The following is a 27,843-nucleotide window of genomic DNA, read 5'->3' on the forward strand; positions in this document are numbered from 1 at the left end:
ATGAATGCACAATTAGTTGTCCCAGATGTGGACCCTCAATTGCTTGAGGCCGACGGTGACGAGGACGATGAGTGGGAAGACGTGGAGGTAGAAGAGATATACCCTGCCTTGGCCAACCTGGAACTCGGTGAGCAGATTGTGCACTACCAGCCCTACCAAATGGGTATGCCCTCAGCTACCAAGTACCTGCGCCGTCAGGTCAGCCTCATCATGGGGACTCTGGTTATGGCCGCCATCAGCACGACCGCCATTTGTAAAGAGGTCAGTGTATGCAACACGTCACTGCTAGTAGTCAAAGCCGCTGTAGCATTCTTTTCTAATGCAACATGCTTGATTCCTAGGGAAACGGTCGTATCTTGTTACTTGCGACTTTCAAAGGCTTATTCGTTGCGACTTTCAAAGGCTTATTCGTTTATTTAGGGTTTTTACGTGTTAGAAGGGTACCGCAAGGCTGTTTGACGGTATTCAAAAAACACCACCGATAATTACTTAAAGCTTCTGTGAGCATGTCAGCAAAAACATGACGCCTTTTCTTGCAGAAATAATTTGAACTTCTAGTCGAAAACCAAAGTAAACAGACCTACTCTTAGCTCAATATTCATTATCAATTTCATTAACTATACGGTAGGTAAACGCAAGCGGGCCAGACGCGTAATGGCTGCTTCAATGAAAAGTTTGCTAATGGATAATTCACAAGGCAACATGCTGAATTTAATAGATAGAGCACTGAACCACGTGGTGCGGTCACGCGCCAGTGGCAGAGTAATCTGAAGTAGAAGTGCTGATTCAGATAGTCAAAATGATATATGAAAATATGTAAGTCCATGGTGTGCAATAGGTCTAACCCAATGCTTGTCGAGCTTGTGCCACGCAAGTTGTGACGAAAAGCGAAAAACAAGCACATGAATTTCCCGAGGCACGTTTTTTTATGGAGGGATTCGGAAAACGTGTGCAGCTGGAGATCCTGAAGCAGGGCAGTTAGCAGCAAGGTATTTTCGTGAAAACGTCAGGTGGGGTTGTAGGAACGCTTTAAAAATGTAAGGGTGGTCTAAGAAGTTATACTGAAATACATTTCAAGGGAATTGCTCTCAGTATCTCTGGCGTTTAATATCATTTGTTGGAACAGAGGTTGAAAAGGCTTCATAAAGTAGTACTTTCTTACCAATTGGAGCATTAGTTTTGGTGCTATTATACTAGAGAAGGGTCTCAAACCGCCAGTCTGCAGACCACATGCGGCCCACGATCAGCAGCATACAGGGTGCCCCACTTATTTTTAACCAGAGTTTAAAAATATCCGAAACACGCAATTGCGACACTACCAAAAGCATGTTGCTGACTGTTGCCTGAAGTTAGTCAGACTATTTTTTGTGTTTCAAAATATTGTGACATTAAGTCAGACTATTTTTTGTGTTTTAAAATATTGTTACATTATATTTGTTTATTTACTAACTTTATAAAGAACGAACATGGAGAAAGTATTCCAAGGAGAAAGTAGTGGATTGGTTCGCACAACACCACCTTGGACAGTTTCAAACTTCATGTCTTTTAATTAAAAATTTTTCTGCTAACTACTAATGCCCACAAAATACAAAAAAATACCGCGTGACACACTCGCCTGTGCGCCAGTGCGCGCGATGATTCGAGTGCTTCCTAACGTTCCACGTACCAACGACCATAGCACTTGCCCGATTGCGCAGTCTCGACAGGGCCGCAACAATAGTGGCGGCTTTGCGCTTTGCGATGAACCCATTTTTCTATCGGCCACAAAAGTGATAACCGCTGTGACTGTTTACCGCTGTCATGAACCGGTGCGAGGAAAGCATATTGTTCATATGCGGAACGTTAGAGAGAACCAAAATCACCACGCTCGTAGGCATGCCAGTTAGTTTGTCACGCGGTTTTTGTTGGTTATGCGCTGGCACTTGCAGTTAGCAAAAACACTATTAAATAACATATAAAAGTTTGAAACTATCGAATTGGACGTTTTGCAAACCGATCTACAACTTTTTCATTAAAACTTTTATCCAAATTTGTTCTTTCTTAAGTTAATTACTTAAGCAGATCTAGTTAATTAGTAATTTTGAACAGAAAAATATTAGTCTAACTCCAGGAAACGGTGAGCAACGTGCATTTAGTCGCGTTGTAATTGCGCGCGTCAGCATAATTTTAGTTTTTTCCTACAGATAGGTGGCCCCTGGCATGACGCCGGGCTCGCCATTTTCATTGGATTCCTCCATTTCCGACTTTTTATTGCGAATGCAATTCTTAGTTGTGCTATGTCAGGCGTTCATCGGGATCCGTCCACCGCCCTCTGCCAAAGGGTGCACGTTAAAGAACCCCAGGTGGTCTAAATTTCCGGAGCCCTCCACTACGGCGTCTCTCATAATCAAATGGTGGTTTTGGGACGTTAAACCCCACATATAATAATAAATCTGCCAAAGGAACAGCTGAAGGCGCGTGCACTTATCCTCGCCCCTAGCAACCAGAGCAAGTGGTGCAAGAGAATCTATGAGAGGGTATGTGCTGTGCTTCGCTGCTTTTTCTCTTGCCGTTCACTCTCCCTGTTCCCGGCGCCCCACTTTCCCGTCCGCTCGCACCGCACTATTGACCGTGCACTGGCTGGATGCCTCTCAAGAACAACCGGAAATATGTGCAAGAGACGCCGCTGTGAAACGCCAACGTCTAGCAAAAAATATGGTTTTGTTTTCTTCACTTCATAGTATTCTTTAACCGTGCATGCTAGCTACTAGAACTGGAGACGCACATCATGTTTCTCGCTATAGAAAACGCCATTCGTGGCTCCACGGTGCAAGAATAGAAATTGGCCCCGTATCAGCAGGTTTCACCGCAAATGTCGTTGAAAGGCGATGGTCTTGCGTGCAGAGAGAGTGAACACAACGTTTATTTGATGTTCTGCGTGAGAAAATTGGTGAATTGTATTCGGGAAGCGCTGCGTCGATTCACAGCATTTCCTGAGTCTCGATTCGTTCAGAGAAGACGAACAACCGCATCGAGACACGTTTGACGCGAGCGCCATCTGGCAGTTATCTCCGAAAACAAAGGAAGGCGTGCGCGCCCACGGAGAAAGATGCGTGCCTGTCTCAGAGGCGATAAAGTGTAGAAAGCAAAGAGACGGGCAGCTGCCACCCCCATGTCATCTTAGCAAAGCGTTGGAAACACTTGCCTTTTTGAGCACTATGTTGTACTGTCAGCGCAGCGTGATAAACGCTACCATCCTTAGAAATACTTATGTGTGCCTTTTCTAGTATGAAGACAAACATAAAAAAATTGCCCACAGCTTCCCTCGGGGGAACACTGAGGAGGATGCGGACCATATAATTGGTTAACGGGGTGTTAAAGTGCGACTTACTTGGGTCGATGGCTAAATTGGTTAACGTGGTTGTGAAATGGTGTGTTAAATTGCGACTTACTTGGGTCGATGGCTAAATTGGTTAACGTGGTTGTAGGAGGGGGTGTTAAATGAGTGAACACGTACACACGTATGCGAAAGGGCGGCGCTGGTCGAAGGGACGTCGATCATTGTGTTTGTGGATTCGTTGGAATTCATTTCACCGCGACCTTGGACGTCGACGCGCCGTACAAACCAACCGACGAGCGGCAACTGAGCCAGCGAGCGCCGACCTTGAGTATATATACAGCACGACGGCGCATGCACTGTCAGCTGTTGAATGTTCTCGAAGCGCGACGCCACATGCGCGTCCACTGGAGAATCAGGAGAATTGTAGATGTCGAACGCGGTGTGTAGAGAAGGAAGGGTGCACAGATGGTGGAGGAGTGAAGCGCGCGCGGTGTGTAGAGGAGGAAGGGATGCACAGATGGTGGAAGAGTGGGCGACGGCGCGACGGCGCATGCGCGCGCGTCAGCTGTCGAATGTTCGAGAAGCGGTGCGGACGGCGCACTACAAGGCGCGAGTATAAGATGCTCCGCATCTAAAAATATCGACGTGTTTTTATGGTGCCTCAGATATGCGCAATAGTTGCTTTTGAATGGAACCTCTCACAAGTATGAACGCTGAAACTTGAGCAATATTGCTTGGCGCTGTGGATGGGGTCAACCGTTCGACGTATCGTTCAGTGCCTTTCAGGATATTGCCACGTTCCATTTCCCAACTTTTCGTTATAGTCCCAAAACACCACACGATTCTCAGCACAAACAGTGCCTGCAGTTTTCCAGAAGGTTCCGGACTGTAGTAGATCATTTCGATAAGATCACGTCCACTGTGCGAACGGTACAGATTGTTCTGGAACCTACGCCACCGCCAGCGATAACGCTAGAACATTCGATAGCAATAGTAAAAATGCCGACGCGCTTCGCCACTTGTCAGTAGTTGTTGATCGAAGGCCGACGCTCTGTTCGCCGCTATCAGTCCGAGACTGCTGTCTGTGCGAGACTGCTGCTGTAATTGGACTTTCATTTTACAGGGAACAGGTTCGCCCAAATAAACAGTGAAATCCCAACACGAAGTCTCCTGTCTTCGGCCACGTCACGACCCCGTGACATCTGGTGTAGGTGGTGGAGGTGCTTCGCCCGCATCGCCGATCCTCTCACTAACCTTACCAAGGCCGACGTGGAATTCAAGTGGGAAACGCCACAGGAACACGCTTTCCAGGAGCTTAAACATCGCCTCCAGACGCCTCCGTTACTTGCCCATTTCGACGAATTCGCCGAGACAAAAATACATACTGACGCAAGCAGCGTAGGTCTTGGCGCCGTTCTTGTGCAGAGGGCTGACGGACTTGAAAGGGTTATTGGTTACGCCAGCCGATCGCTATCCAAAATAGAAGCAAATTATTCCACAACAGAAAAGGAGTGCCTCGCCATCATCTGCGCTACGTCGAAATTTCACCCCTACCTCTACGGCAGGCCCTTTAAAGTTGTGAGCGACCACCACGCCTTGTGTTGGCTAGCCACCTTGAAGGACCCTTCAGGTCGCCTCGCAAGATGGAGCCTGAGACTTCAAGAATATGACATTACTGTCATTTACAAGTCCGGCAAAAAACACTCCGACGCCGACTGTCTCTCTCGTGCGCCTGTCGACCAACCGCTACCTGACGACCCGGATGACGACTACTTCTTGGGAACGATAACTACAGACGACTTCGCTGAACGACAGCGGGCCGACCCGGAACTTAAGGCCCTAATAGAATACCTCGAAGGCAGGACCGCCGAAGTCCCGAAGGTATTCAAGCGCGCACTTGCGTCGTTCTTCCTACGAAACGGTCTTCTACAAAAGAAAAACTTTTAACCGCTTCGAGCTAAGTACCTCCTTGTGGTGCCTTCAGCTCTGTGACCACAACTCCTGCAGGGCCTACACGACGATTCGACGGCATGGCACCTCGGTGTTTCTCGCACGCTCGCGAGGATACAAAAAAGGTACTACTGGCCACGTCTTACCACAGACGTCACTAGTTATGTGAGGACATGCCGGGACTGTCAGCGACGCAAGACACCGCCGACAAGACCAGCGGGACTTCTGCAGCCAATTGTTCCACATTGTCGACCTTTCCAGCAGATTGGTATGGACCTACTAGGGCCGTTCCCGACGTCGGCTTTCGGAAACAAGTGGATCGTGGTAGCTACCGACTACCTCACCCGCTACGCCGAGACAAAAGCCCTGCCAAGAGGCAGTGCATCCGAGGTAGCTAAGTTCTTCGTCGAAAATATCGTCCTACGACACGGCGCTCCGGAGGTCCTTATCACCGACAGAGGAACGGCATTCACTGCCGACTTAACTCAAGCGATCTTGGCATACAGCCAAACAAACCACCGCCGGACGACAGCGTACCACCCACAGACCAACGGCCTCACCGAGCGGCTTAACAAGACGATCGCCGACATGCTGTCAGTGTACGTCGATGTCGAACATGGACGTGGGACGCCATTCTTCCGTATGTGACCTTCGCATACAACACGGTGGTGCAGGAGACGACGCAGATATCTCCATACCAATTGGTCTACGGAAGGAGCCCGGCAACGACGCTCGATGCCTTGTTACCCAATGTCACCGACGAAGAAAGCCTCGATGTGAGCGAGTACCTTCAACGTGCAGAAGAAGCCCGACAACTTGCGCGTCTCCGTACCAAGAATCAACAGACGATAGACAGCCACCGTTACAACCTTCGACGACGCTTCGTGGAATACCAGCCCGGTGAACGTGTTTGGGTGTGGACGCCGATACGCCGACGTGGACTAAGTGAAAAGCTTCTGCGACGCTACTTCGGACCATACAGGGTGGTTCGACGTCTCGGCCCACTTGATTACGAGGTTGTCCCCGACGGCATCACGAACTCTCAACGACGCCGATCGCGACCTGAAGTCGTGCATGTCGCGCGCCTCAAGCCGTTTCATGCGCGTTAACTAACTGAAACGGTGTTTTTTTTATTACAGTTTCATTGTAATTTATTCATTGTACTTTCTTGCATTATTATTGTACCTTCATCTTTAGTTAAATCATTGGGACGATGCCTTTTTTTCAGAGGGGGGCAATGCCACGTTCCATTTCCCAAGTTTTCGTTATCGTCCCAAAACACCACACGATTCTCAGCGCAAACCGCGCCTGCAGTTTTCCAGAAGGTTCCGGACTGTAGTAGATCATTTCGATAAGATCACGCCCACTGTGCGAATGGTACAGATTGTTCTGGAACCTACGCCACCGCCAGCGATAACGCTAGAACATTCGATTGCAAGAGTATAAATGCCGACGCGCTTCGCCACTTGTCAGTAGTTGTTGATCGAAGGCCGACGCTCTGTTCGCCGCTATCAGTCCGAGACTGCTGTCTGTGCGAGACTGCTGCTGTAATTGGACTTTCATTTTACCGGGCACAGGTTCGCCCAAATAAACAGTTAAATCCCAACACGAAGTCTCCTGTCTTCGGCCACGTCACGGCCCCGTGACAATATCGTTAGCGCGGACAAACAGACAAATGTACAGGCAGATAGACCAAATTTAGGGCGTTGATGGTCCCCAAGAAAGACTATCATCTTTCAAAAAGAAAACATTCTGATAACTCTGCGTTCTCTTATACGAAACGCAATTATGAACGTTACGCAATTCATTCACATTTTCTCATGATTACCTCCGGGAAAGTAGGGCATTTTTCGGACATCTGAGGGTAGTTAGGCTGTGACATCGGATAATATCATCATCTCGCTCGTCATTTATCAGGGAAATATGTCTAAGAGTCATCTATCAGTGAAAAATGTCGAACATTTGCGCCACTTGTCTGAAGAGAACATTCTTGGAGATATTTGAATTGTGATTGGCTTAATTCTAATGTCTGAAGCCCGAAAAACGGTAGATGATACGCCCAACATCATTAGACTAGCTTTGTTGTTGGTTTTCTTGGTTTATTTTCTTTTCTCTGTACTCTCCTACCTGACCATTATGTGGACTGGTTTCTAAATTTTGCGACGGTGGTCTGCTTCACGTATCGCTCTGGTGTGCGACCGATGGTGGTACTCCAAATTGTACTGTGAATAGCGCTTTTATGACAACACTTTAGAGATTCGCGCGTTCTTCTTTTGAGGCCTGACGTCACGTAGAAACCACCGTGTTTGATAAAGCTGAACAAAGAAGCAGTTTAGTTGGTTATGTGAAGTGCGGTTGCTACCAACGCTGTTAGAACAACTTTGGGTGTATGCTCTATGTCATTTTGCAAGTACAGCGCTTTGTTTCATTGAACTGCATGTGGCCGCTTGTCACCGTGGAAAGTAATGAGCAAAGTTAAATGTTAAAAGACACGTATTGATTATGTTAACTTCCTTCTACTACAATTTTAATCGCCTTCCCAGGCTTATGCAGAAAATAGAATTGACATTCCAACGAACGGGCTGATCGAGCTGCCCGTTCTGCCCGTACTAAAGCAATGAAATATCAACTCCGCTTTCCAGAACTGACACGGCACGGAAACACCGCAGGCTTGCTCGCAAGCGCACCACGTAACAATGGAGCGAGTCACATTTCATCCATGCACGGTTAGGTACTTTAGACCCAACTCACAGTCTTCGAATTCCTCCGGAATTACACCGACGAGACGCTACTATGCTGTGCAGGTTATGGTTGGGCGTCGTATTTACCAATGCGTACGCGTTCCGCATAGAAATGGCTGACACAGCTGCATGCGACCATTCTGGCAGTGATGAAACAACTTGGCACATTCTGTGTGAATGCCCACAATACTGCTCGCAGAGACAGTCACTCTTCAATGCACTAGATGAACTGGACAACCAGCCTCTTTCGGAAGATCGAATCCTGCGCTGCCGACAGGACTTCATGTCGCAGAAGAAGGTTGTGAAGGCGCTCCTGCGCTTCTTGCGTTCAGCCGGCCTGTCCAACCGACTGTGATCGGAACTCCCTGAATGTGTGCGAATGTGTTTTTTTTCTAATTTCTTTCATATCTTTTTATATCTATCCTCTTTCCGACCCTTTTCCCCGCCCCCGTACAGGGTAGCAAACCAGTTCGTCTAAGTCAACCTCCCTCTCTCTTCCTTTTATTTATTTCTCTCTCTCTACATTCGAACGTGCATTGTGATGGCAATGGAAACTATAGAGCTGTAAGCTATATAATGTCGCTTTTTATTACCAGAAATATTGAAAAGTTCTGGCGATGCAGCTAAAAATTTTATTATAAGGTTAAGCATAGTGGAAACGTTAAATATTTAAACTTGTTAGAATTTGTAACTACGTTTTACAATTAGAAGCATTATCAAGAGCAAAATGCAATATGAGCTCGGCAGCAACTACACACCAGCAGTGAACATGGCTTCTATATTAGGTTACTAGAGAATATTGCCTCAAGCTGCTTCACGCATGTCGAGTTACACGCACAGATGTTGCCTCATCCTGATTTGTATGAACAGCGAGAATTCGCCACGTCCTCGCAATCGATCACGACAAAGACGTTGTGTGGCGGGCTTGCAAGTCCACATGTTTGCAGGACGAGAACCGCAATGGTGATGCGGTCTTCATTGACCGCCTCGACAGTGCATTCAACAAGGCGGCCTGTGTCGTACACCACCTCACCCTCGATGAGATACGGCGACATTTCACAACCTTTGTTTACATACTTCTAAATGCTGGAGGAAGGCGCGATTACTAAAACAATAAAAACCACCCGAAATGCGAAAAGTGTGGTAACGAGCAAGAACACACACACAAATTCACATTCTTACCCACTTAGCGGTTTGCGGCTTCGGCGCACGTGGTGGACATCCGGAGGATTTGCTTGCCCTTTCGATTGGGCTGCAACTAAAACAAGATTATAATCGCCCTCAAAAACAGCCGCTGGAGGCGTTCGTTGACCATCGCAAGGCTGTTAGTGTGATTAGGTTTTCGTCAGGAGCGGGCAATCTGTGTGCAGGAGGTGCGGCGGCTGCAGCATGTTTCAAAGTGGAATGCTCAAATTTACGTAACACGTGAGAGGCCGCCACTTTGAGATCTCGAGGCCAGGCATGAACCAGGCCGCGTGTTACGATGAAAGCTCTAGACGCCTCATAATACATGAAATGTAAGGGCCAGCGTCAACGAGTGTCGTTATATTAGGGTGCCAAAAGTACCATGATATAACGGCGCCATGTCATATTGCCATTGTGGCATGTCATATCATCTGCAGTTTGAATGTCAACATGAAGTGATTGTGACGTCAAATATGATGAAGTCATCAGAAGTCATCGTCGCTTGCTTCATTGATGGGCCTATTCTACAGGCACCTCTAATGTCCGAACGTCATAGAGTGCACGTTATATGTACGGCATTATTGTTACACTGCGCTATTTCTAGTTGTAGGATAAAACGTATGGTAACAAAAAAGTTGGGGGTAAAATAGGGTAACATTGACATTGACGTATTTTCCAACACTAAATATTATAGGTTCGAAACACTGGCGCCTTATGTCCTGCGTGGAACGAAAACTTACACCAACTCCCAGTAAAGGAAACTCTATGCAAACGCGAAGTAGTGGTTGCTAACGCTTACATTGGCGGTGACGTTGACGCGGGTGCTCATCTCATCGTTGCGCAAGAGATAAACCTGGGGAAGGCAAAGCACGCACTGATGGACCTGGGTTTTTTTACTAGAATAGCTTTTAATGGGTAATGGGAGACGACACAGGTTAAAAACAGAGACCCCCAGTCCACATTAAGCGCGAGTTGCGAATGCTTATTCAACATCGCAAAGGAGAAATCTTTCACTGGCACTCACTACCTTGGAGGTCAAGATCGCGTGCTTGTATACACGGGGCTCGTAGCGAAAGGTTGCGCAGCGCGAGCAGTCCGTTTTTAAAGGCGGAGCATTTCTTAGCGAACTTCGGCGACTTTGAGCGTATCTATCTATCTATCTATCTATCTATCTATCTATCTATCTATCTATCTATCTATCTATCTATCTATCTATCTATCTATCTATCTATCTATCTATCTATCTATCTATCTATCTATCTATCTATCTATCTATCTGTCTGTCTGTCTATCTATCTATCTGTCCATCTAGCCGCCCACGACTTTTAGCCCTTTTGGCCGGTTCAGTAAAGGTATCAATACCAAACTTGGTATGACATAAGATGACTGTATTAAGAACAGATTTGACTAGCCATAACATGAAAATCATGATATGTATGTCATGAATGTCATAATTCCCATTTCATGGTCCTGGAGCTGCTGTTATGATTTCGTTGACATGTCATGTAGCAAAACTCTTATGGTATGGCATAATTGTGTGACGAACACACGTGACAGACCCTAACCTGAAATTGAAGTCATATGTGTCATGTACCGACATGACTACATGCCACACTCATTATGCGCTCACGGCCGTTTCGGTAGCTTCCAACTTTGGTATTACAGTACGTGATTGAATGACGAGGGTATGTGACTGATGCAAACATCATAATCATAAGATGCATGTCATGTAACAACACCACTACATACCAAATTTGTGTGTTACGGAACGCAAATATATGATGAAGGTATGATACTGGTGGAAAATGGATGAAAATGAGATGCGTGTCATGTAACAGTATGACTACATACTATGCTCATGAAGCACTCGCAGGCATTTTTGTTAGCTTCACTAGCACCAAACTTCGTATTACATGACGCGAACGGACGACATAGGTAAATGACACATTCAAACATGATAATCATGACATGCGTGTCATGTAACAACTAGACTACAAGCCACACTGCTGATGCCTTTGCGGCCGTTTTGCTAGCTTCACATATGCGAAATTTGGTACTACGTGACACCAATAGATGACGAAGTTATGTGACTGGTGCAAACATCATAATCACGAGACGCGTGCCATGTGAGAACATGACTACATGCTGCAGTCAAAGCGCTTATACATTTCGGCGTGACGTAGTGTGCGAGCTCTCCGGCGTTCATTTTGTCGCGTTTCGCCGGCGTTGTCACGCCAGGCGCCGGTCCTGCCATATAGTCGCACGCGCGTGACGCGTGGTGTTGTTTTGACTCATGCACGTTTCAGCGCGTCCAGCGTCCTTCTGTCACGAAGAGAAGGAGACGCAGTGTAGTCTCGGTAACGCATCGGCGTGAAATACAGCATGTCGCATTTCGCACCGATTGCCGTCGGGCCGCGCTGATGGACGCTGGCCGCGCCTGTCGTCAGACTGTAATGTGCTCGCGTTTTTATAACATAGCGTCGCTGTGCCCAACGTGCGTGGGCGTCAACGCTACATTCGAGTAAATTGGGCTCTTCGTGATGCACTCGCGTTTCTTTTGCTAGCTCCGCATATAATAAATTTGGTTTTACGTGACGTTAATGAATGACGAAATGAATGACTGGTGCGAACATAATACTGACACACGTGTCATGTAAGGACATGATACGGTGCTCATAGCGTGCTCGCGTCAGTTTCGCTAGCTCCTCATATACTAAATTTGGTATCATGTGACGTTAATAGATGACGAAGGTAAACGACACAACCAAACATGATAATCATGAAATGGAAGTCACGTACGGCATTAATTACCTCCACCTCGTAACGTTGTGCTTAATTTAATTTGACATATCAACATTTCTCATTCATGCTTTGCATATCAATGATTCCCACTACACGTGGGATCTGCCAATTTTTTTCAGTCAAGAGACTCGCTAGCAGACGCTACCTGCGTCAGCGTTGCGAGGTGATAGAAAGCGAGCGTAGGAGAGGAGAAGGAGGAGGAGGGGGCGCATGCACAATGGAGGTGCGAACGCTGCTGGTATGGATGCCAATTATAGACGGAGGGGGAGTAAGCGTAGACAGGCAGACACTGCCTGTGTCAGCGTTGCGAGATGTGAGAAGGTTGGAGCGTAGGGCAAAGAGATTTTTAAAATTAGCTAGAGGGTTCTCTCGCGCTGCGATTGTTGAGCGACCGTGGCAATGATAAGTAGTACATGAATTTGCCTAGTCTTTGTACTCCAAGGGGAAGAATCGTACTTGTGGCTTCGTTTATTGCTGGTTTCGGTTTCATTTTTAAAAAAAAGTACTAACCAATTTTATCTGACCTGATTCTAAATGGTAAACCCTAAACAATAAGAGGTTGAAGCGCCATCTCTGAACATTGGCTAATTTCGTGTCGTGAGAAAACAGCTTTAAGCCACACGAACACACACGGAGCCAGAAGCAGGCAAGAAGTACAAAGATTAGACAAATACGTGCATTACCCATCATTCACATGCTCGCATAAGCGCCGTGAGTTGCAGCTCCCATAGACACTAGCACCAGAATTCCCACTAGTGTATATCAGGAAACTATCGCGTAGAAGACCAGCGAAAGGTGGCGCGCACGCTCAGTGGGAGTGTAAGCGTGGCGGCGAGAAAAAGGGGAGCGAGCGTAGACGCTGCCTGCGTTGGCATTGCAAGGCAAGGAAGAGGAGCATAAAAGATGGGAGAGAGATGAAGTAGACGCGCATACGCGGTAAGGGAGGTCACGTCACACACCTGATTATGCTCGAGGATAAGACGCTTCGCATCTAATAACAATGCTGGGTGAGAGAATCACGTTATTATCATGCTTGAACTAGTCACATTCCTTCTCGTCCATTCACGTCCCGTAATACCAAAGTTAGTATATATGAAGCTAGCAAAACGACTGCGAGGGCATCATGAGTGTGGCTTGTATTCATATTGTCACATGACACGCATCTCACGATTATCATGTTTGCACCAGTCACATACCTTCATAATACAATAACATCACGTAACGACGAATTTGGTATATGTGAAGCTAGCGAAACGGCGGCGAGCCCATCATGCGCGTGGCGTATAGTCATGACTCATGACTTAAATGACATGCATGTTATGATTTCTATCTTAGGGTCAGTCGATTTCGTTCGCCATGCAATCATGTCATACCATACCAGTTTTGCAACATTTCATGAGAACAAGACCACCACTGGAGCAGCAAGACCATAAAATATAAATCATGACATTCCTGATATACATGTCATGATTTTCATGTTATGACTAGTAACTAGTAAATTATACTCTTTATACAGTCATGTTATTCTATATTAAGTTTGGTATTGATATCAAAATCAAAACGCCCGGGAGAGCTAAAAGTCATAGGCGGCTAGATAGATAGATAATACATGGATACGCTCAATGTCACCGAAGTTCCCTAAGAAATGCTTCCCTCTTAAAAATTCACTACACGCGGTGAAATACGCATGTGGCACACAAAAGTAAACCTCAAGACAACTATCTCAAGAAGATAGTCCTGACGCGGCTGAGCGGCGGAGCAGAGAAAGGCGGCAGTTCAGTCTAACCAACTCACTGAGTGTTTGGCGACGCTTAACAAACAGGACCGTGGTAGCTCCGGCTCAGAACGCAAGGTGGCTGGTGATGAGGAAACACTGGCTACTGGCGGTGCGTCCTGAAACCAGACTGGGACGGGGTGGCTCTGCCTTTAGCAGTGGACAAGCTTGGCTGTTGGTGATGTGCGAATGCTGGCTGTTGGTGACGCGTCGAGGATTCAGGGTCAAACTGGTTAGGCAGATGGATGAATAGCTAGGGCCTGTCGCATGACGGCTGTTGCTTGCCTGTCGGAACTGAACTCTGCAGGCCCTGTGCAGGAGTTCAGAACCAGCTGGTTGTAGTCCCCTCGAAAGGGAACGCGGCGGCAGGAGGCCCCGGCGGGTTGAAATGTTGGAGGCTCTAGTCGGACACCCCTTGGCCCATCTTCAGCGCTAAGTACCATGATGAACTTCCCGTGCCAGCGTCCTGTTCAAACTCCCCTTGTTCTTTTTTGGGCTTCTTCTTTCTGTCCCACTTGTCCGTTTATGATTGCCGACGGTGAAGTTTCATAGAGCCCAACTATTGGCCCCCGGAATAGTCGTGTTCTTTGACCATTGGATATCTTCCTTTCTTTCTTGTTGACGTTGGGTCACACGTCTTTACGCTCTCACACGTGATGTTGTTGCGAAGGACGGACCGATCCCGCCGAAGCCACCACTGTTGCGAAAGACGGCGACGCCACCACGGCCCCGGAGGCGCCACTGCTTTCAACTCCCCCGGGAAGGTCACCAGCCGTTTGGTAGCGTATGTTTCTCAGCTCGCGACTGCTTCTGCGCAGAGCTGATAAGACGAGCGGACGAGACAACGGTGAGTTAAATAAGGTTTATGTACAGCATATATACAGAGGCGTTACAATTTCGGCACTGGGGCCGACAGAGACTCGAAGAGCCGAGCTCTCTTCTCTAACACATAGGTCAGCCTTTCGCCTAAGACCGCTGACTCACACACATGTCGGCTCTCCGACATGGGGACTCCTCTCTCGTAGGACCTCCGATCGCGACGCGCCGCAGGGCTTCTTTTATTTACACCGGGTCCAACCAAAATGTCCAATCAGAAGCGCCGCTGGTCGTCAGGGCAGATTCCGCCAATGGGGGTCGCCGCGCCATGCGTCAGACCACCAGACACGCGGACGCCGGCTCGCTGTCACGCGCGCAGCTGACTCAATGCACGTGGGCCAGGGAGGCGCCGCGCGTGTTCACTCCGTCGAGTTGATCGCGCCAGGCGGACTGCAGGCTGGCCTTGACCCAGATTGCCTTTTTCCGAGGCACGGACGTTTGACGAGGACTCGCTGGCATAACAGCACCCCCGCCGCCAGACAATGCACCGGAAAGACGAGCTGCTTCCACGGGGCTCGGAAGTCAGGTGCGCTCGTTCGCCAGGTCCCTCCAGGTTCGCCTCCAGGGCCATGGGGAGAATACAGCTCCAGACTGTTCCGGGAACACATCCCATTTTTGACGACGGATCCCAGCTCCAATGTCTTGTCGCCACAACTTGTCGACCAGCTTCACTCGTCTCTTCTGACCATCTTCGGTTTCAGCACTTGTCGATGGTTCTGCAACTTGCTAAGAACGGTTCGACAACAGACAACACACGACACAAGCAAGTTCTCTCGGTCACCCGACAGAACACCAGACAAAGTATAGTACAACATATACCTAACTACGTGTTTATCGGAATTTGGTTCCCTCTACATCAAGAGGCACATGTGGGACAAAAGACCCTTAAAATGACAACTCAAAAATTTTTTTTCCCACGTACAACAACGTAACGAATTAGAATACCACAAAGTTGGCCCCTTGAGAGCACTCTGAACGAGAGCGCTCGGCCCAGGTCGTGATGAGGTCAAAATTTTGCCCCGAATCGCCAGCCAGAAACCGAAAGGTTGAGAAGTTACTAGCTGGAACGCACTGCTCAATGCACCTGCATTAGCGTTTACCTTTCCTTTATTTTTTTTTTTGATAGCGAACGTCAAAGTTGCGCTGTGGAGCAACATGCTCCACTTCAGTAACCGGCCACTTTTAGGCGACGATACCTATGCGGCACCAAGAGCGGCTCACACTTTCGACGTTGCACAGGGGAACAACGATACGGCTTGCTACTGATTGACTCCTCACCGCTTAGCTCGATATCGTGTTCGATCACCGTCGTGTCTCCGGGACGGTCCGACAACACATACCCAAACTCGGAAACAATCTTTCTTAGGTCCTCTTTCTTAGGTCCTCCTTCACTTAAGCTAGGCTCTAGGTTTATCTGCTCCCGGATTACTTTCGATCCCCCTTCGATCACCTCACTAGAACTCAAATTTTCTGCTTCCTCTTCCTCTGAAGCCTTCAACAGCTGATTTACGACCGCTTGATGTTGAACATTGGGTTTCATCAAGTTGTAAATTTTGTTCTGCCGCCTTCCTACTTGCACCTCATAAGTTGTATCGCAAGGCTTCGATAATACTTTGGCGGGCCCTTCCCAATCAACCTCAAGCTTGTTCCTTTTGGATGGCTGCAGCCGCATTACCTGATTATCAACTTCAAAAGCGCGCTTCTTCCCCGATTTCTCGTAGTGCTCCTTCGACAGCACTTTTGCCACGTTTCTCTGGCTTTCCACTCGCGCTTCAATTTGGCTTTCCACTAGCGCTTCAATCGAGAGATCCTCACGCTGCTCTCGAATGAGCGTCTCTCGATCAACTCTCGGCAGCTCGCTCCAACTTTCCGCTACAGGCGAGAGCGTTGCAGCCCTCTCGCTCTGATTCAATGGCGCCATGTCGTCTCCCCTTTCTCCGGAAACCGCGCAGCTAGGTTCGGCGACGGGCCGCTCGCGTGACTGCTCACATGACTCATGCGGAAACTTTCCTTTCTGGGGTTCCGTCGACCCGCCGACAAGGTCACTTGAGAGTTCACCGCATGGAACCAAGCCAAGCTTCCGCGAAAGCTTTCGCGCTTGCGATCGCGTGAGAGCCATGCACGCTAAGTTGGGGAAGAACGATTTGCCCTGCTCTTTGAGAAGCTGCTCCGAGTTGTTGGAGAAAAGATAAGAAAAACGATCGTTTAGCGCGGCAGACACAGCCGCTTCGGTGCGAAGCTTACCGAACGGGCCTTCAATGACAACCGTGGCGATTGGTAAGCGAACACTCTGCTCCTCGGCGACTTGCCTGATCCACGCGCATTCTCCTGTGAAGTCATCCGGAGACACCAATGAAGGATGGACAACGTCCATGGTTGCCGCTGAGTCTCTAAGTGCTCGGCACGTTTTCTCATTGACCCTAATTTCTTGGAGATACGGCTCCAACAACCGAATGTTTTTTTCTGATTCTCGGATCGTTGCGAAGGCAAACTTTTCCTGACAGTTTCTGGCGATGTGCCCTTCCTTTTAGATGCGGAGCATCTTATACTCGCGCCTTGTAGTGCGCCGTCCGCGCCGTCCGCGCCATCCGCACCGCTTCTCGAACATTCGACAGCTGACGCGCGCGCATGCGCCGTCGCGCCGTCGCCCACTCTTCCACCATCTGTGCATCCCTTCCTCCTCTACACACCGCGCGCGCTTCACTCCTCCACCATCTGTGCACCCTTCCTCCTCTACACACCGCGTTCGACATCTACAATTCTCCTGATTCTCCAGTGGACGCGCATGTGGCGTCGCGTTTCGAGAACATTCAACAGCTGACAGTGCATGCGCCGTCGTGCTGTATATATACTCAAGGTCGGCGCTCGCTCGCTCAGTTGCCGCTCGTCGGTTGGTTTGTACGGCGCGTCGACGTCCAAGGTCGCGGTGAAATGAATTCCAACGAATCCTCAAACACAATGATCGACGTCCCTTCGACCAGCGCCGCCCTTTCGCATACGTGTGTACGTGTTTACTCATTTAACACCCCCTCCTACAACCACGTTAACCAATTTAGCCATCGACCCAAGTAAGTCGCAATTTAACACCCCATTTCACAACCACGTTAACCAATTTAGCCATCGACCCAAGTAAGTCGCACTTTAACACCCCGTTAACCAATTATATGGTCCGCATCCTCCTCAGTGTTCCCCCGAGGGAAGCTGCGGGCAATTTTTTTGCAGTTGTAGCAGATTAGCGGCTTCCATTTGTTTTCCGATTCAAATGACTGTGTGGTAGAAACCTCACTCGATTTCTCCGCTTCTGTTTGCCCTTCCCCTACACTGTCCTTCGAAAGAGACGGGTCCTTTTTGAAATTACGGTGCGGAACGGGTTTCCGTTGATCAGGTTTCCTTGAAAAGCCCTCTTTCCTTTCATCCTTTTCAACGCACACTGCCCTGCTATGCAACTTTCGGCGAGTATAATACTCCTCAGCTAACTCAGCTGCCTTATTTAACTGTACTTCACCAAGTTTGTCCTGCAGCCAAAGTTTGACATCCTCCTCGATGCAGCGGTAGAATTGCTCCAGTGCAACGCATTCCACCACGTTATCGCGGTCGTCATAAACCCCTTCGCCCTTGAGCCATTCAATAAAATCGGCATTAAGACGAAACGCGAAGTCAACGTGTGACTCATTCCCCTTCTCAGCATACCGGAACCTTTGCCTGAAAGCCCCGGGTGACAACTTATATCGTCTCAAGAGCACTTCCTTAACCTCGTCATAGCTCTCAAACGCTTCCCTAGACAAGCAAGTTAATGCGTCGGACACTTCGCCGGGAAGAAGAGCTAACAGGTTCTGCGCCCAAAGAGACCGCTCCAAAGCGTTTCGCTCACAGACGTGTTCAAACTTGACGAGATACTTCGCCATGTCCTCGCCTACTACGAACGGTGGCAGTTGGTCCCGAATTCTGAAACCGCTGACCTGAACTGTTGGAGAAGCTACGCTAGGCGCCTGCGAACACTGTAGGATTGCCAATTCTAGTCGTTTCAACTCGAGACGCTCCTGTCTCTCGGCCTCCTCGCGACGTTCGCGCCTTTCAGCTTCTTCACGTTCGCGAGCTTCGCGCCTTTCAGCTTCTTCACGTTCGCGAGCTTCGCGCCTTTCAGCTTCTTCGCGAGCTTCGCGCCTTTCAGCTTCTTCACGTTCGCGAGCTTCTCGCCTTTCTTCACGTTCGCGAGCTTCTCGCCTTTCAGCCTCCTCACGGCGTGCTTTAATATCCACCCAGGCCTCATCGACTTCCTCAGCCGACACTCCCTCATCCTTCATGATCGCAAGGATCGCTTGCTTTCGTTTCGCACGGCCCAAAGTAATGCCGAGTTCCTCACAAATTTCGATGAGTTCCTTCACTTTAAGGTTCTCCATCGTTCACACTAGCCTCTTGCTGGTTGCCCCTGTTAAGAATCTACTTGCCGTACCCACTATAAGTCAACTAGCAAGACGCGCAAGCAACTTTTCACTCTCCCGTGTTTACCCCCTCCGCATTAACTTTGGTTTCAAAGCACTTCGACTTTGCTTGAAACGATCAAAGCTCACTCTAATGCTTCACACAGCCCTTCTCTAAACTACTACAACCTGAGCTAGAGTAGTCTGGTGAACTGAGGGGAAAACATCAGGCACTCACCGCATCGATGTCGCTGACGCCGGCCGATCCCGCAGCTGCCAACCACTGTTGCGAAGGACGGACCGATCCCACCGCTGCCACCACTGTTGCGAAGGACGGACCGATCCCGCCGAAGCCACCACTGTTGCGAAAGACGGCGACGCCAACACGGCCCCGGAGGCGCCACTGCTTTCAACTCCGCCGGGAAGGTCACCAGCCGTTTGGTAGCGTATGTTTCTCAGCTCGCGACTGCTTCTGCGCAGAGCTGATAAGACGAGCGGACGAGACGACGGTGAGTTAAATAAGGTTTATGTACAGCATATATACAGAGGCGTTACAATTTCGGCACTGGGGCCGACAGAGACTCGAAGAGCCGAGCTCTCTTTTCTAACACATAGGTCAGCCTTTCGCCTAAGACCGCTGACTCACACACATGTCGGCTCTCCGACATGGGGACTCCTCTCTCGTAGGACCTCCGATCGCGACGCGCCGCAGGGCTTCTTTTATTTACACCGGGTCCAACCAAAATGTCCAATCAGAAGCGCCGCTGGTCGTCAGGGCAGATTCCGCCAATGGGGGTCGCCGCGCCATGCGTCAGACCACCAGACACGCGGACGCCGGCTCGCTGTCACGCGCGCAGCTGACTCAATGCACGTGGGCCAGGGAGGCGCCGCGCGTGTTCACTCCGTCGAGTTGATCGCGCCAGGCGGACTGCAGGCTGGCCTTGACCCAGATTGCCTTTTTCCGAGGCACGGACGTTTGACGAGGACTCGCTGGCATAACAATGTCTACAACATCATCGTCGTTTATGCTGAACAATGCACGTGCGCTTTGCTCACTTCTTCAAGGCACTCAGAAATGCGCACTATTGAATCGCGCACCAAACATCACATAAGCCCCCTTTGAAAGAGTTTATTGGCGAAGCTCCTTGAAGCGGCACGCGTTCGTCGCTAGTAGTAGTCGCAGTCGTAGTGTGCAACCATTCTTACGTTTTGACTTGCAAGGTGGTGCCGGTGGGAGATTTATCCCGTGCTTTGTTGAACAACAAAAATGTCGCAGCGTGCGCATTAACTAAAAGCCGAACTTTCTTGTCTCTCATTCCCCATTTGCAGCCATTGGCATGTACATTGAGCACTATCTTACTGGAAAAGTGTGCTACGTTATACTCGCTGTGCGTAAACTCTTTGGTTTTAGAAAGGTTTAGTGAGCCTTGGGCCGCAGTGCCATGAATACGGTGAACTAGTATATACTATAAACTAGAGGTGGTTAAAGGTGCGAAGTAGACGCGGAGCGCAAGTCATAAGAAAGTGTGCGTGTGCCACCTCTTCTTTAGTATTTGGAATGTCCGTTGGATGCCGGTGCTTCTATGTGGAAAATATATGATGAAAAGATGCGGGATGGTGGTACTTGGAGTGTTTAATATGTGGATCAACGGACACACAGAAAGATGCATGAACGGGCGCACGGATGGCTGCACGGACGGATGGACGCATGGACGGACGCAGGGATGGATGCATAGACCAACGCAGGGACGGACGCATGGGTGGACGTGTGGACGCACGAACAGACGCCCGTACGCACGGGCGGATGTATGCACGGACGGTCACACAGACGGACTCATGGATGGACGGAAGCAAGAACGGATGGACGGACGGATGCTTCGCCCTATTCTCCATCATTTACTCCGTGGATATGCTGCCATTTTCTTAAAACTGTTGCCGCTTGTCTCCACGTAGAGTACTGTGCGATGGTGGATTACTGCTTCCTGCTTCTACATGATCAACCACCCGCAAAAAGGGTGGGTAAGCTTTCAAAACTATCGTAAGGGCCCGAAGCTGAGAAAGGAGTGTATAGTCAAACTCAAAGAGGGAGAGCAGCGCACGTCTTCATCGACCATGTGCGGCAAGACCTTCGCCGACAGGAACTTTTGCTATACCCGCCTAACGTGCACTCTTTGGTAAGCTTGTAACCATGTTTCAGCGCCTCGCCCATACTTCAGCTATTCATTGCACGCAGGCTACTGTCATAGGCGACACAAAGCACGTGAGTTGCGTCTCAAAATTTACCAGAAAACCCCCAAGACAGCAAGCCGAAGATGTGGCCTCCAAATCGCCTAGCCTCAGCGCGCCTCGTGAGGGCAGCTGAACGGCGCAAAATATCTGGAACTACAGCTTTATTTTGCGCAGAACATCTGGAACTACAGCTTTATTTGGTTGGTGTACTTTAATAAACGCGTAATTTACTAACCAAAACTAGCACGCCCCTAGCGAATTGCTTACCATAAATTCATAAGCGAAACCTGCTGTCGCTGTTTAGTGCACATTCACTAAAGGCTGTCACAAAATTTTTGTGGCGCTGTGCACGTTATCACGGCCGGACTGGAAAGGCACGTGAGCGTTCCGTATTACGGCCTTCTCAGTGCGTCTGTTTCCACATACCACCGCAGCACCGTGTTGTCGCTGCGACCCTGCCATTGATCCCCGTTGCATTCGTGACTGCAGGCCACGCAAAAGCAGACGTGCAACGGTAAAAAAACAGATCTTCATACGCCAAGCAGTAGGCAAGAACGCTTTCACCTATGACAGGGTCACTGTGCCCCTCGCGTTGAGCAGTGGCTCTAACTGTGGAGAAACGCTACCATTGCTCTGAACTTCATTGCGAAGGTTGTAAGACAGAACACACGTTTCTAGTCCGGCCGTGACGGTGTATATATTGAAAAACTTGGACTCAGCGCCCAAGTATTGTGCCAAGTGTTGCGTGCGTGTATAGCCTTGTGTTTGTTACCTAAAATGCGATGTTGGCTATTGTGCAAAAAAGGAGTATCCAGTGCCGCGTATTGGCACCATCATCTCCTCTAAACATTCAATTTTAAAAATCAGTGAGAACTATTTGTGATAGTATCCTACCCAAGCGGCGACCCTGTGCGGTACTAATAGGAAATACTTCGGGATGTCCGCCTCACAGGACAATCGTTACTTAGACAAACAGCAGTCAGGGCGTGCATTAAAGTCGGAACTTGCCCACTACACCCGAGTCACACAAGCACCTAACCCCCCCCCCCCCCTTAATGCTTTTCTTACTGCGATACAACGCACCTGCTTATGCTGACAGCTGCAATCCAAGCGCAAATATTTAAAATGGGTAATTTTTTACTGCTTTGCGTTTTTAGTAGATCCCATGGACGGTCGATGGACTGCCGAATCAGCAATTTAAACAGCTGCTATGCAGTAATTACCTCATGTGTTCTTTTCTATTGCCAGAGTGGCAGAAAGCAGTGACTCTCACACTTATCCTTGTGTTCATTGTCACTATCGTTGCACTGCATAAAAAATACGCAGAGTTAAAGAGCAGGCATGTCCTTTTCTTTAGGATAGTCATGAAACCTAACATTCTCTTCACGGGCAGATGAATAACACTAAGACCTAGAGTAGTACTTCATCATTGCGCAGCACTCTATCGCCACAGGGACGTTTGTGGGAAGTTCACAAGTCCACTTGTTTGCAGGGACAGATCAGCGACAATGATGCAATCTTTATTGACGGCTTCTGCTGCGCGCATTCAATAACGTTGCCTGCGTCATACACTACCGCGCCGTCGATGAGTCAGCATGACGTTTCGCTAGCTGCGTCTACATGCTTGCGGATGTTGGAAAGAAGCACGCTCATTGAAATTTTGAAACACCCGAATCAAGTAGTATCGCAAGGCGTAAACTGCCGATAACAGGAGAGAACACTCACACATAGTTCCACTTTCTTACCAGGAATGTGGTGGGCGGCATCGGCATGCTCATCGGCCATATGCGAGGCTTCAGGCCCCTTCGATTGGACTGCAAATGGAAAATTTGGAGCCCCTAAGCTTTACCACTAAAGCCATCCTTGACCATATCCTATGGGAATGTCCAGCATTAGTCTGAAATTCTGGGGTCGCGGTCTCCAATGAAGGCCTTCGAACGCGTTGGCGTACTGCGCTGCTCTGTTCGGGCCTGCACAAGCAACTTTGGGCAGTCGAGCAGGCCAAGGAAGCTGCCGGGAGACGCGGTCTCTCCGTTTGCCCCAAGGTCCCTCTCCCCACACACACACGCACGCACGCACACACACACACACACACACACACACACACACACACACACACACACACACACACACACACACACACACACACGCACACGCACACACGCACACGCACACGCACACACACACACACACACACACACACACACACAGAGAGAGAGAGAGAGAGAGAGAGAGGGAGACAGAGAGCAAACTTGCGCGCGAATTGTTTTTCATCTAAAGGAAGAGTCGCATGGCCTCCAAGTAGGCGCCGCGCGTTTGCCATTTCGGTCTTGAAAAGGTCACGCAGCCTCACAGATGGCAGCACATTTTCTAGCGTTTGCTGTTTGCTTGATCAACGCCTCTGGAAAAGCATGATATGTTTTCCGCTAGATGGACATATTTGTTCATCTTTAGAGCTATTTGAAAATTTCTGTGTGTTTTCAGCGGCAATGCCTGCACTACCCCGTATTTTTTTGACGTAGTTTGATGGCCTTCAAAATGCACCTACAAATCACCGAATGGGCTCGTTTTCGTCATGATACCTGTAGAACCAAATGCGGCAAGATGAATCATTCTATTACACGGCATTTATGTTCTGTTTTATCCCCATCCACCTGCAAGTACCATCACGGCCTTCTGGTAGGACACCTGCTTTCCACGCGAACAGCCCAGGTTCTATCCTCAATAAAATCAAAAAATTTTATTCTTCATTTTATTTGCTTTGTTCGCGATTTTTCGCTCACGCACGATTTTTCGCTCACAACAAACGGTGCCGACGCTGACGGCTGAACTTCTACGACACGAGCTCTGTAACGGTAGTTGACCCTCGCAAGGCTGTTCAGACGATCCACGCACAGCACCAGCGGCTGCTGCAGTGCAGTTGAGGGTGAAGTCCACAAACTTACGTCAGACGCGAGAGGACATCAGTCGAAGATCTCGAGGCCAACTAAATAGTGGTCTCAAAAGTTTCGCGTAGCACCAGCTGGTTGTTTTTTTTTTCACATCTCTCTGACAACACAAAAGAAACTTTGAAAGTAACATAATAAATATGTTAACAATTCTCAACTACTCTCTACGTGCACCGAATAGCTCAACAACCAGTAATAATGTAAAAGTTTTCTCAATAAGGTCTTGCTTACGATGAAACATTCAAATTTGTATTTCTGCACAATACAATGCGTAGCAAATTTTTTATGTATTCACTCTTTCTCTCTCTGTGTGTGTTAGTGTTTTAGGGGGTTGATTTTTAGTTTGCGGTGTAAATAGCGCCTACAGATGTACTTTTATTTAAATACACTTGTTGTATTACACCCTCATTCAATTGGTTATCCACTTGCTGAATACCTAACTTGTGCTTCCTGGTGTATATTTTTATGCATAGGAATAGACAAGCAAAACACTTATATCAACTTGAAATTTTCAGGATCCGTCTCCTTACCCATCTTGCCTCGAGGGATTTCAGCAGACCCCTGTGCAGTTTCTCTACCACAAAATCCAAGCGCGCTGGATCGCCGTTGTGGGCCTACTCGTCGCAGTGATCGGTTTCTTTGGCGCTCTGGTGCGAAGCAAGCGGCTGCTGGCCATGTATCAATTGATGGCACCGCTCACCTTGCTTCCGATTATTTTCATCTTATTGCGTTTCGCAGCAAATGCCTTAAGCAAGGCGGTAAGCAATATTCACTGCGCAGTCTTTAACACGCTTTCCTTTTGGCTACTTTTTTGAAGCGAACAAAAACATATAGAAAACATACTACAATGCACCCTCATGGCCGCATCAAATACTTACAGGGAAAAAATAATTTAAAAGTAATCTTGCTTTACGTGCCCATGAATATATGAGTAATAAAATTGCACCTTGACAAAGTGAAGGTATTTGTTATGTGTATAGAAACCTTCCAAATGGTTCATTTAAAATTATAAATTTTGGAGTCGATTGTGAAAGGTAGTGTAGGTTTCAATATCAGACGTATGTCTCCAGTTGGGTCAAGAGAAGTACCAGACTTACAGTTTCCTGAACAGAACAGATTCCTGAAAGTCTGAACAAAAGAAGGGGGGCGGGTGAGATTGAACCTTTTTTCTATGCCCATGCTCAGTGACAGTGGCGCTACACGAAATGATATGCTGCACATCCATTACCTGAGTGCAAAGAAAGTAATAGCATGTTGTCAATTGTCAGATCTGAAGCTGTCTCTCCTAAGTCATGCCATGAATTATTTTATTTTGATTGTCTGTGTGTGGCCCGTACGCAATCGCCCATGAGGCTCTTAAGTGTACTGTAGCTTCGCAGATGTGAGGTTTATGTGAATACGAACTTCTGTGGATATATGTTCGTGCCAAATGCAAGGTGTAATCATGAACTCCGCTTTAAGGGCTAGGTTCAAAACTACTGACAGTGAGTGGTGTTTTAACAGTTTCCTAAATTTGCATACGCGAATGTTCTTGCTCTTTAACGCAGTTGTTATGAGAAGGTCGCGTTCGGAAATCGTTCCTGCATCTTCGATATTACCACTTCATACATACCCAAAGCCATTAGGCTGACACGGCAATTCACTCTCTTTTCAAGCTTTATTCAACTCTTGAACCCGCAAACACTTTTGGATGCAGTACGTCGCCTAAATTCCTCTAGAAACAGTAGTTGACCCAGAAATTTTTTGGGGTGGTAGGAAATGCTCAATTTTATTATACGTATGCTCGTGCGCTTGATTGATTCATTTAGATATGTAGTGGTTCCACCCGCCAGCACGCCGGAGCCGCTGAAGTCCTGACTGCAAGGTCTGTGGGGTCTCAGTGCTTGTACGAAAAATTTTGAAGCTATCTCAGTCGGCATTCTTAAGACGTTACCTTTTCGAGCAACGCTTATTTGCTTGTATTTTACAATATTTCTTGTATTTCACAATATTGTCTTGTAGTTTACAATATTTCTTGTATTTTACAATATATTTTACAATATTATTTGCTTGTATTTTACAATATTGTCCAATATTTCTAGAGGACTTCACACACGGTGGCTCCGCGCCAGTGCACGATGAGCTGCGTGTTGAGAGCCGTGATGTCTAGCGTGCCGGAAGAGGAAGTAGAGTGGACGCTATCCTGTCCTGCTACTCCCTCGCCCCTATTTCTACTCTGCATAACACACTTCTCCATCCACAGAGGCCTGAGACGCATACCCTCAGTGAGCACTGTTCACTGCCGGTGCCATTATTATCGGTTATAGGGACCGTTGTGAGAACGAAATGGGTTGAAAAAGGCGGCCTATGCCACCTGTTTCTCGAAAGTGAAGCGTCCCCTTTCATGTTAAATACACGTGTATACGCAGCTAGAGGCCAAATGGCCTCTAGGTGGGGTGGCTTTACACTATTGCATTTAATCGATATATGCGGCCGCTTACCTGCTAAAAATAACCTTAATATTTCTGTATAAATATTCATAATTATCTAGTTATATTTTACTAGTATTATTACTAATAGATTTATGAGAATAAAATATCGTATGTACGGTAGACCTGCAAAAATAAAACATATGAAAAAAGGTAGTACACTTGAAGACCACGATGCGGTATGAACAGTCGTCGGTGGTCGATTAATCTGTTTTGTTTTGAAGCACGCTGGTTTTTATAAAAAAACGATTGATGATTCCAGTGTTGTCGTTAGTGAACAAGTTAGCTCCAGCATAAGCAAAATAAAAAGCTGTTGCTCGCCTTGCGCAATCAAGCTTATCAGATCAGTTAAAAGGAAACGTAAATATTCTGCACGTTTTTGCGCTATATACAGTGATGGTATCTAGCACGTGAAAATAAAAATAGTGCGCGTGACAGTATGTTGCCATAAGTGTTATTTCGCCGTATTCAGATTTCACCCATGAACTATGCGATGCTTGGCGCCGACCGCGCAGCAGTGTTTCGCAATCTACCGGAGTGTTTTGGATAATTATTTTAAGATTGCACGCAGGACGAGAATCGTCTAGTTTAATCGAGAGCTTACGAGGCCACCGAGCTGGAGCATGCGATTACGCATCTATAAAAGCCAATTCGCTCTACCACTTGTTAGCCTATCGTCAGCTGACGCTCTGCGCTCTGTTCACCACTATCAATTCAATGTGCATTGATATATATATATATATATTTATATATATATATATATTTATATATATATGTATATATATATATATATATATATATATGTTTTGTGTGTGTGTGTGTGTGTATCAACGAGAATTGGAGTCAACGCATTGTGTTGTGCGCTTTCCAGTTTTGCGAAACGGTCCTGAGCTTTTTCGAGGCCGTGCCCCTGTTTCGCGGAATGACTTCGCTTTGGGTTCCCGTGACCTGGACGGCACCTCTTCTCGTGCTGAGTCTCATCGGTGCCGTCAAGCTTTATGGGGCTGAAGATGCGGAGGAGGAACTAGACGATGAAGAAGAAGATGTGGACGAACTACCAATGAACCGTCAAAGAGGATAGTGACGCGAACCGTGCTGTACCTTAGCAACACGACTCGCGTCTTCTTCAT

The 27,843-nt window shown here is 47.9% G+C and overlaps 1 protein-coding gene across 1 annotated transcript; it reads left to right on the top strand.

Annotated features, from left to right (window-relative positions):
* Window positions 1-27,843, top strand: LOC142767827 (uncharacterized). The gene is made up of 3 exons (XM_075870065.1): window positions 1-261; window positions 24,761-25,003; window positions 27,585-27,843. The coding sequence occupies exons 1-3, from the start codon at window positions 1-3 to the stop codon at window positions 27,792-27,794; spliced, it is 714 nt and encodes a 237-aa protein (XP_075726180.1). The 3' UTR covers window positions 27,795-27,843.

This window comes from Rhipicephalus microplus, chromosome 7, assembly GCF_043290135.1.
Source record: "Rhipicephalus microplus isolate Deutch F79 chromosome 7, USDA_Rmic, whole genome shotgun sequence".
NCBI lineage: Eukaryota > Metazoa > Arthropoda > Arachnida > Ixodida > Ixodidae > Rhipicephalus > Rhipicephalus microplus.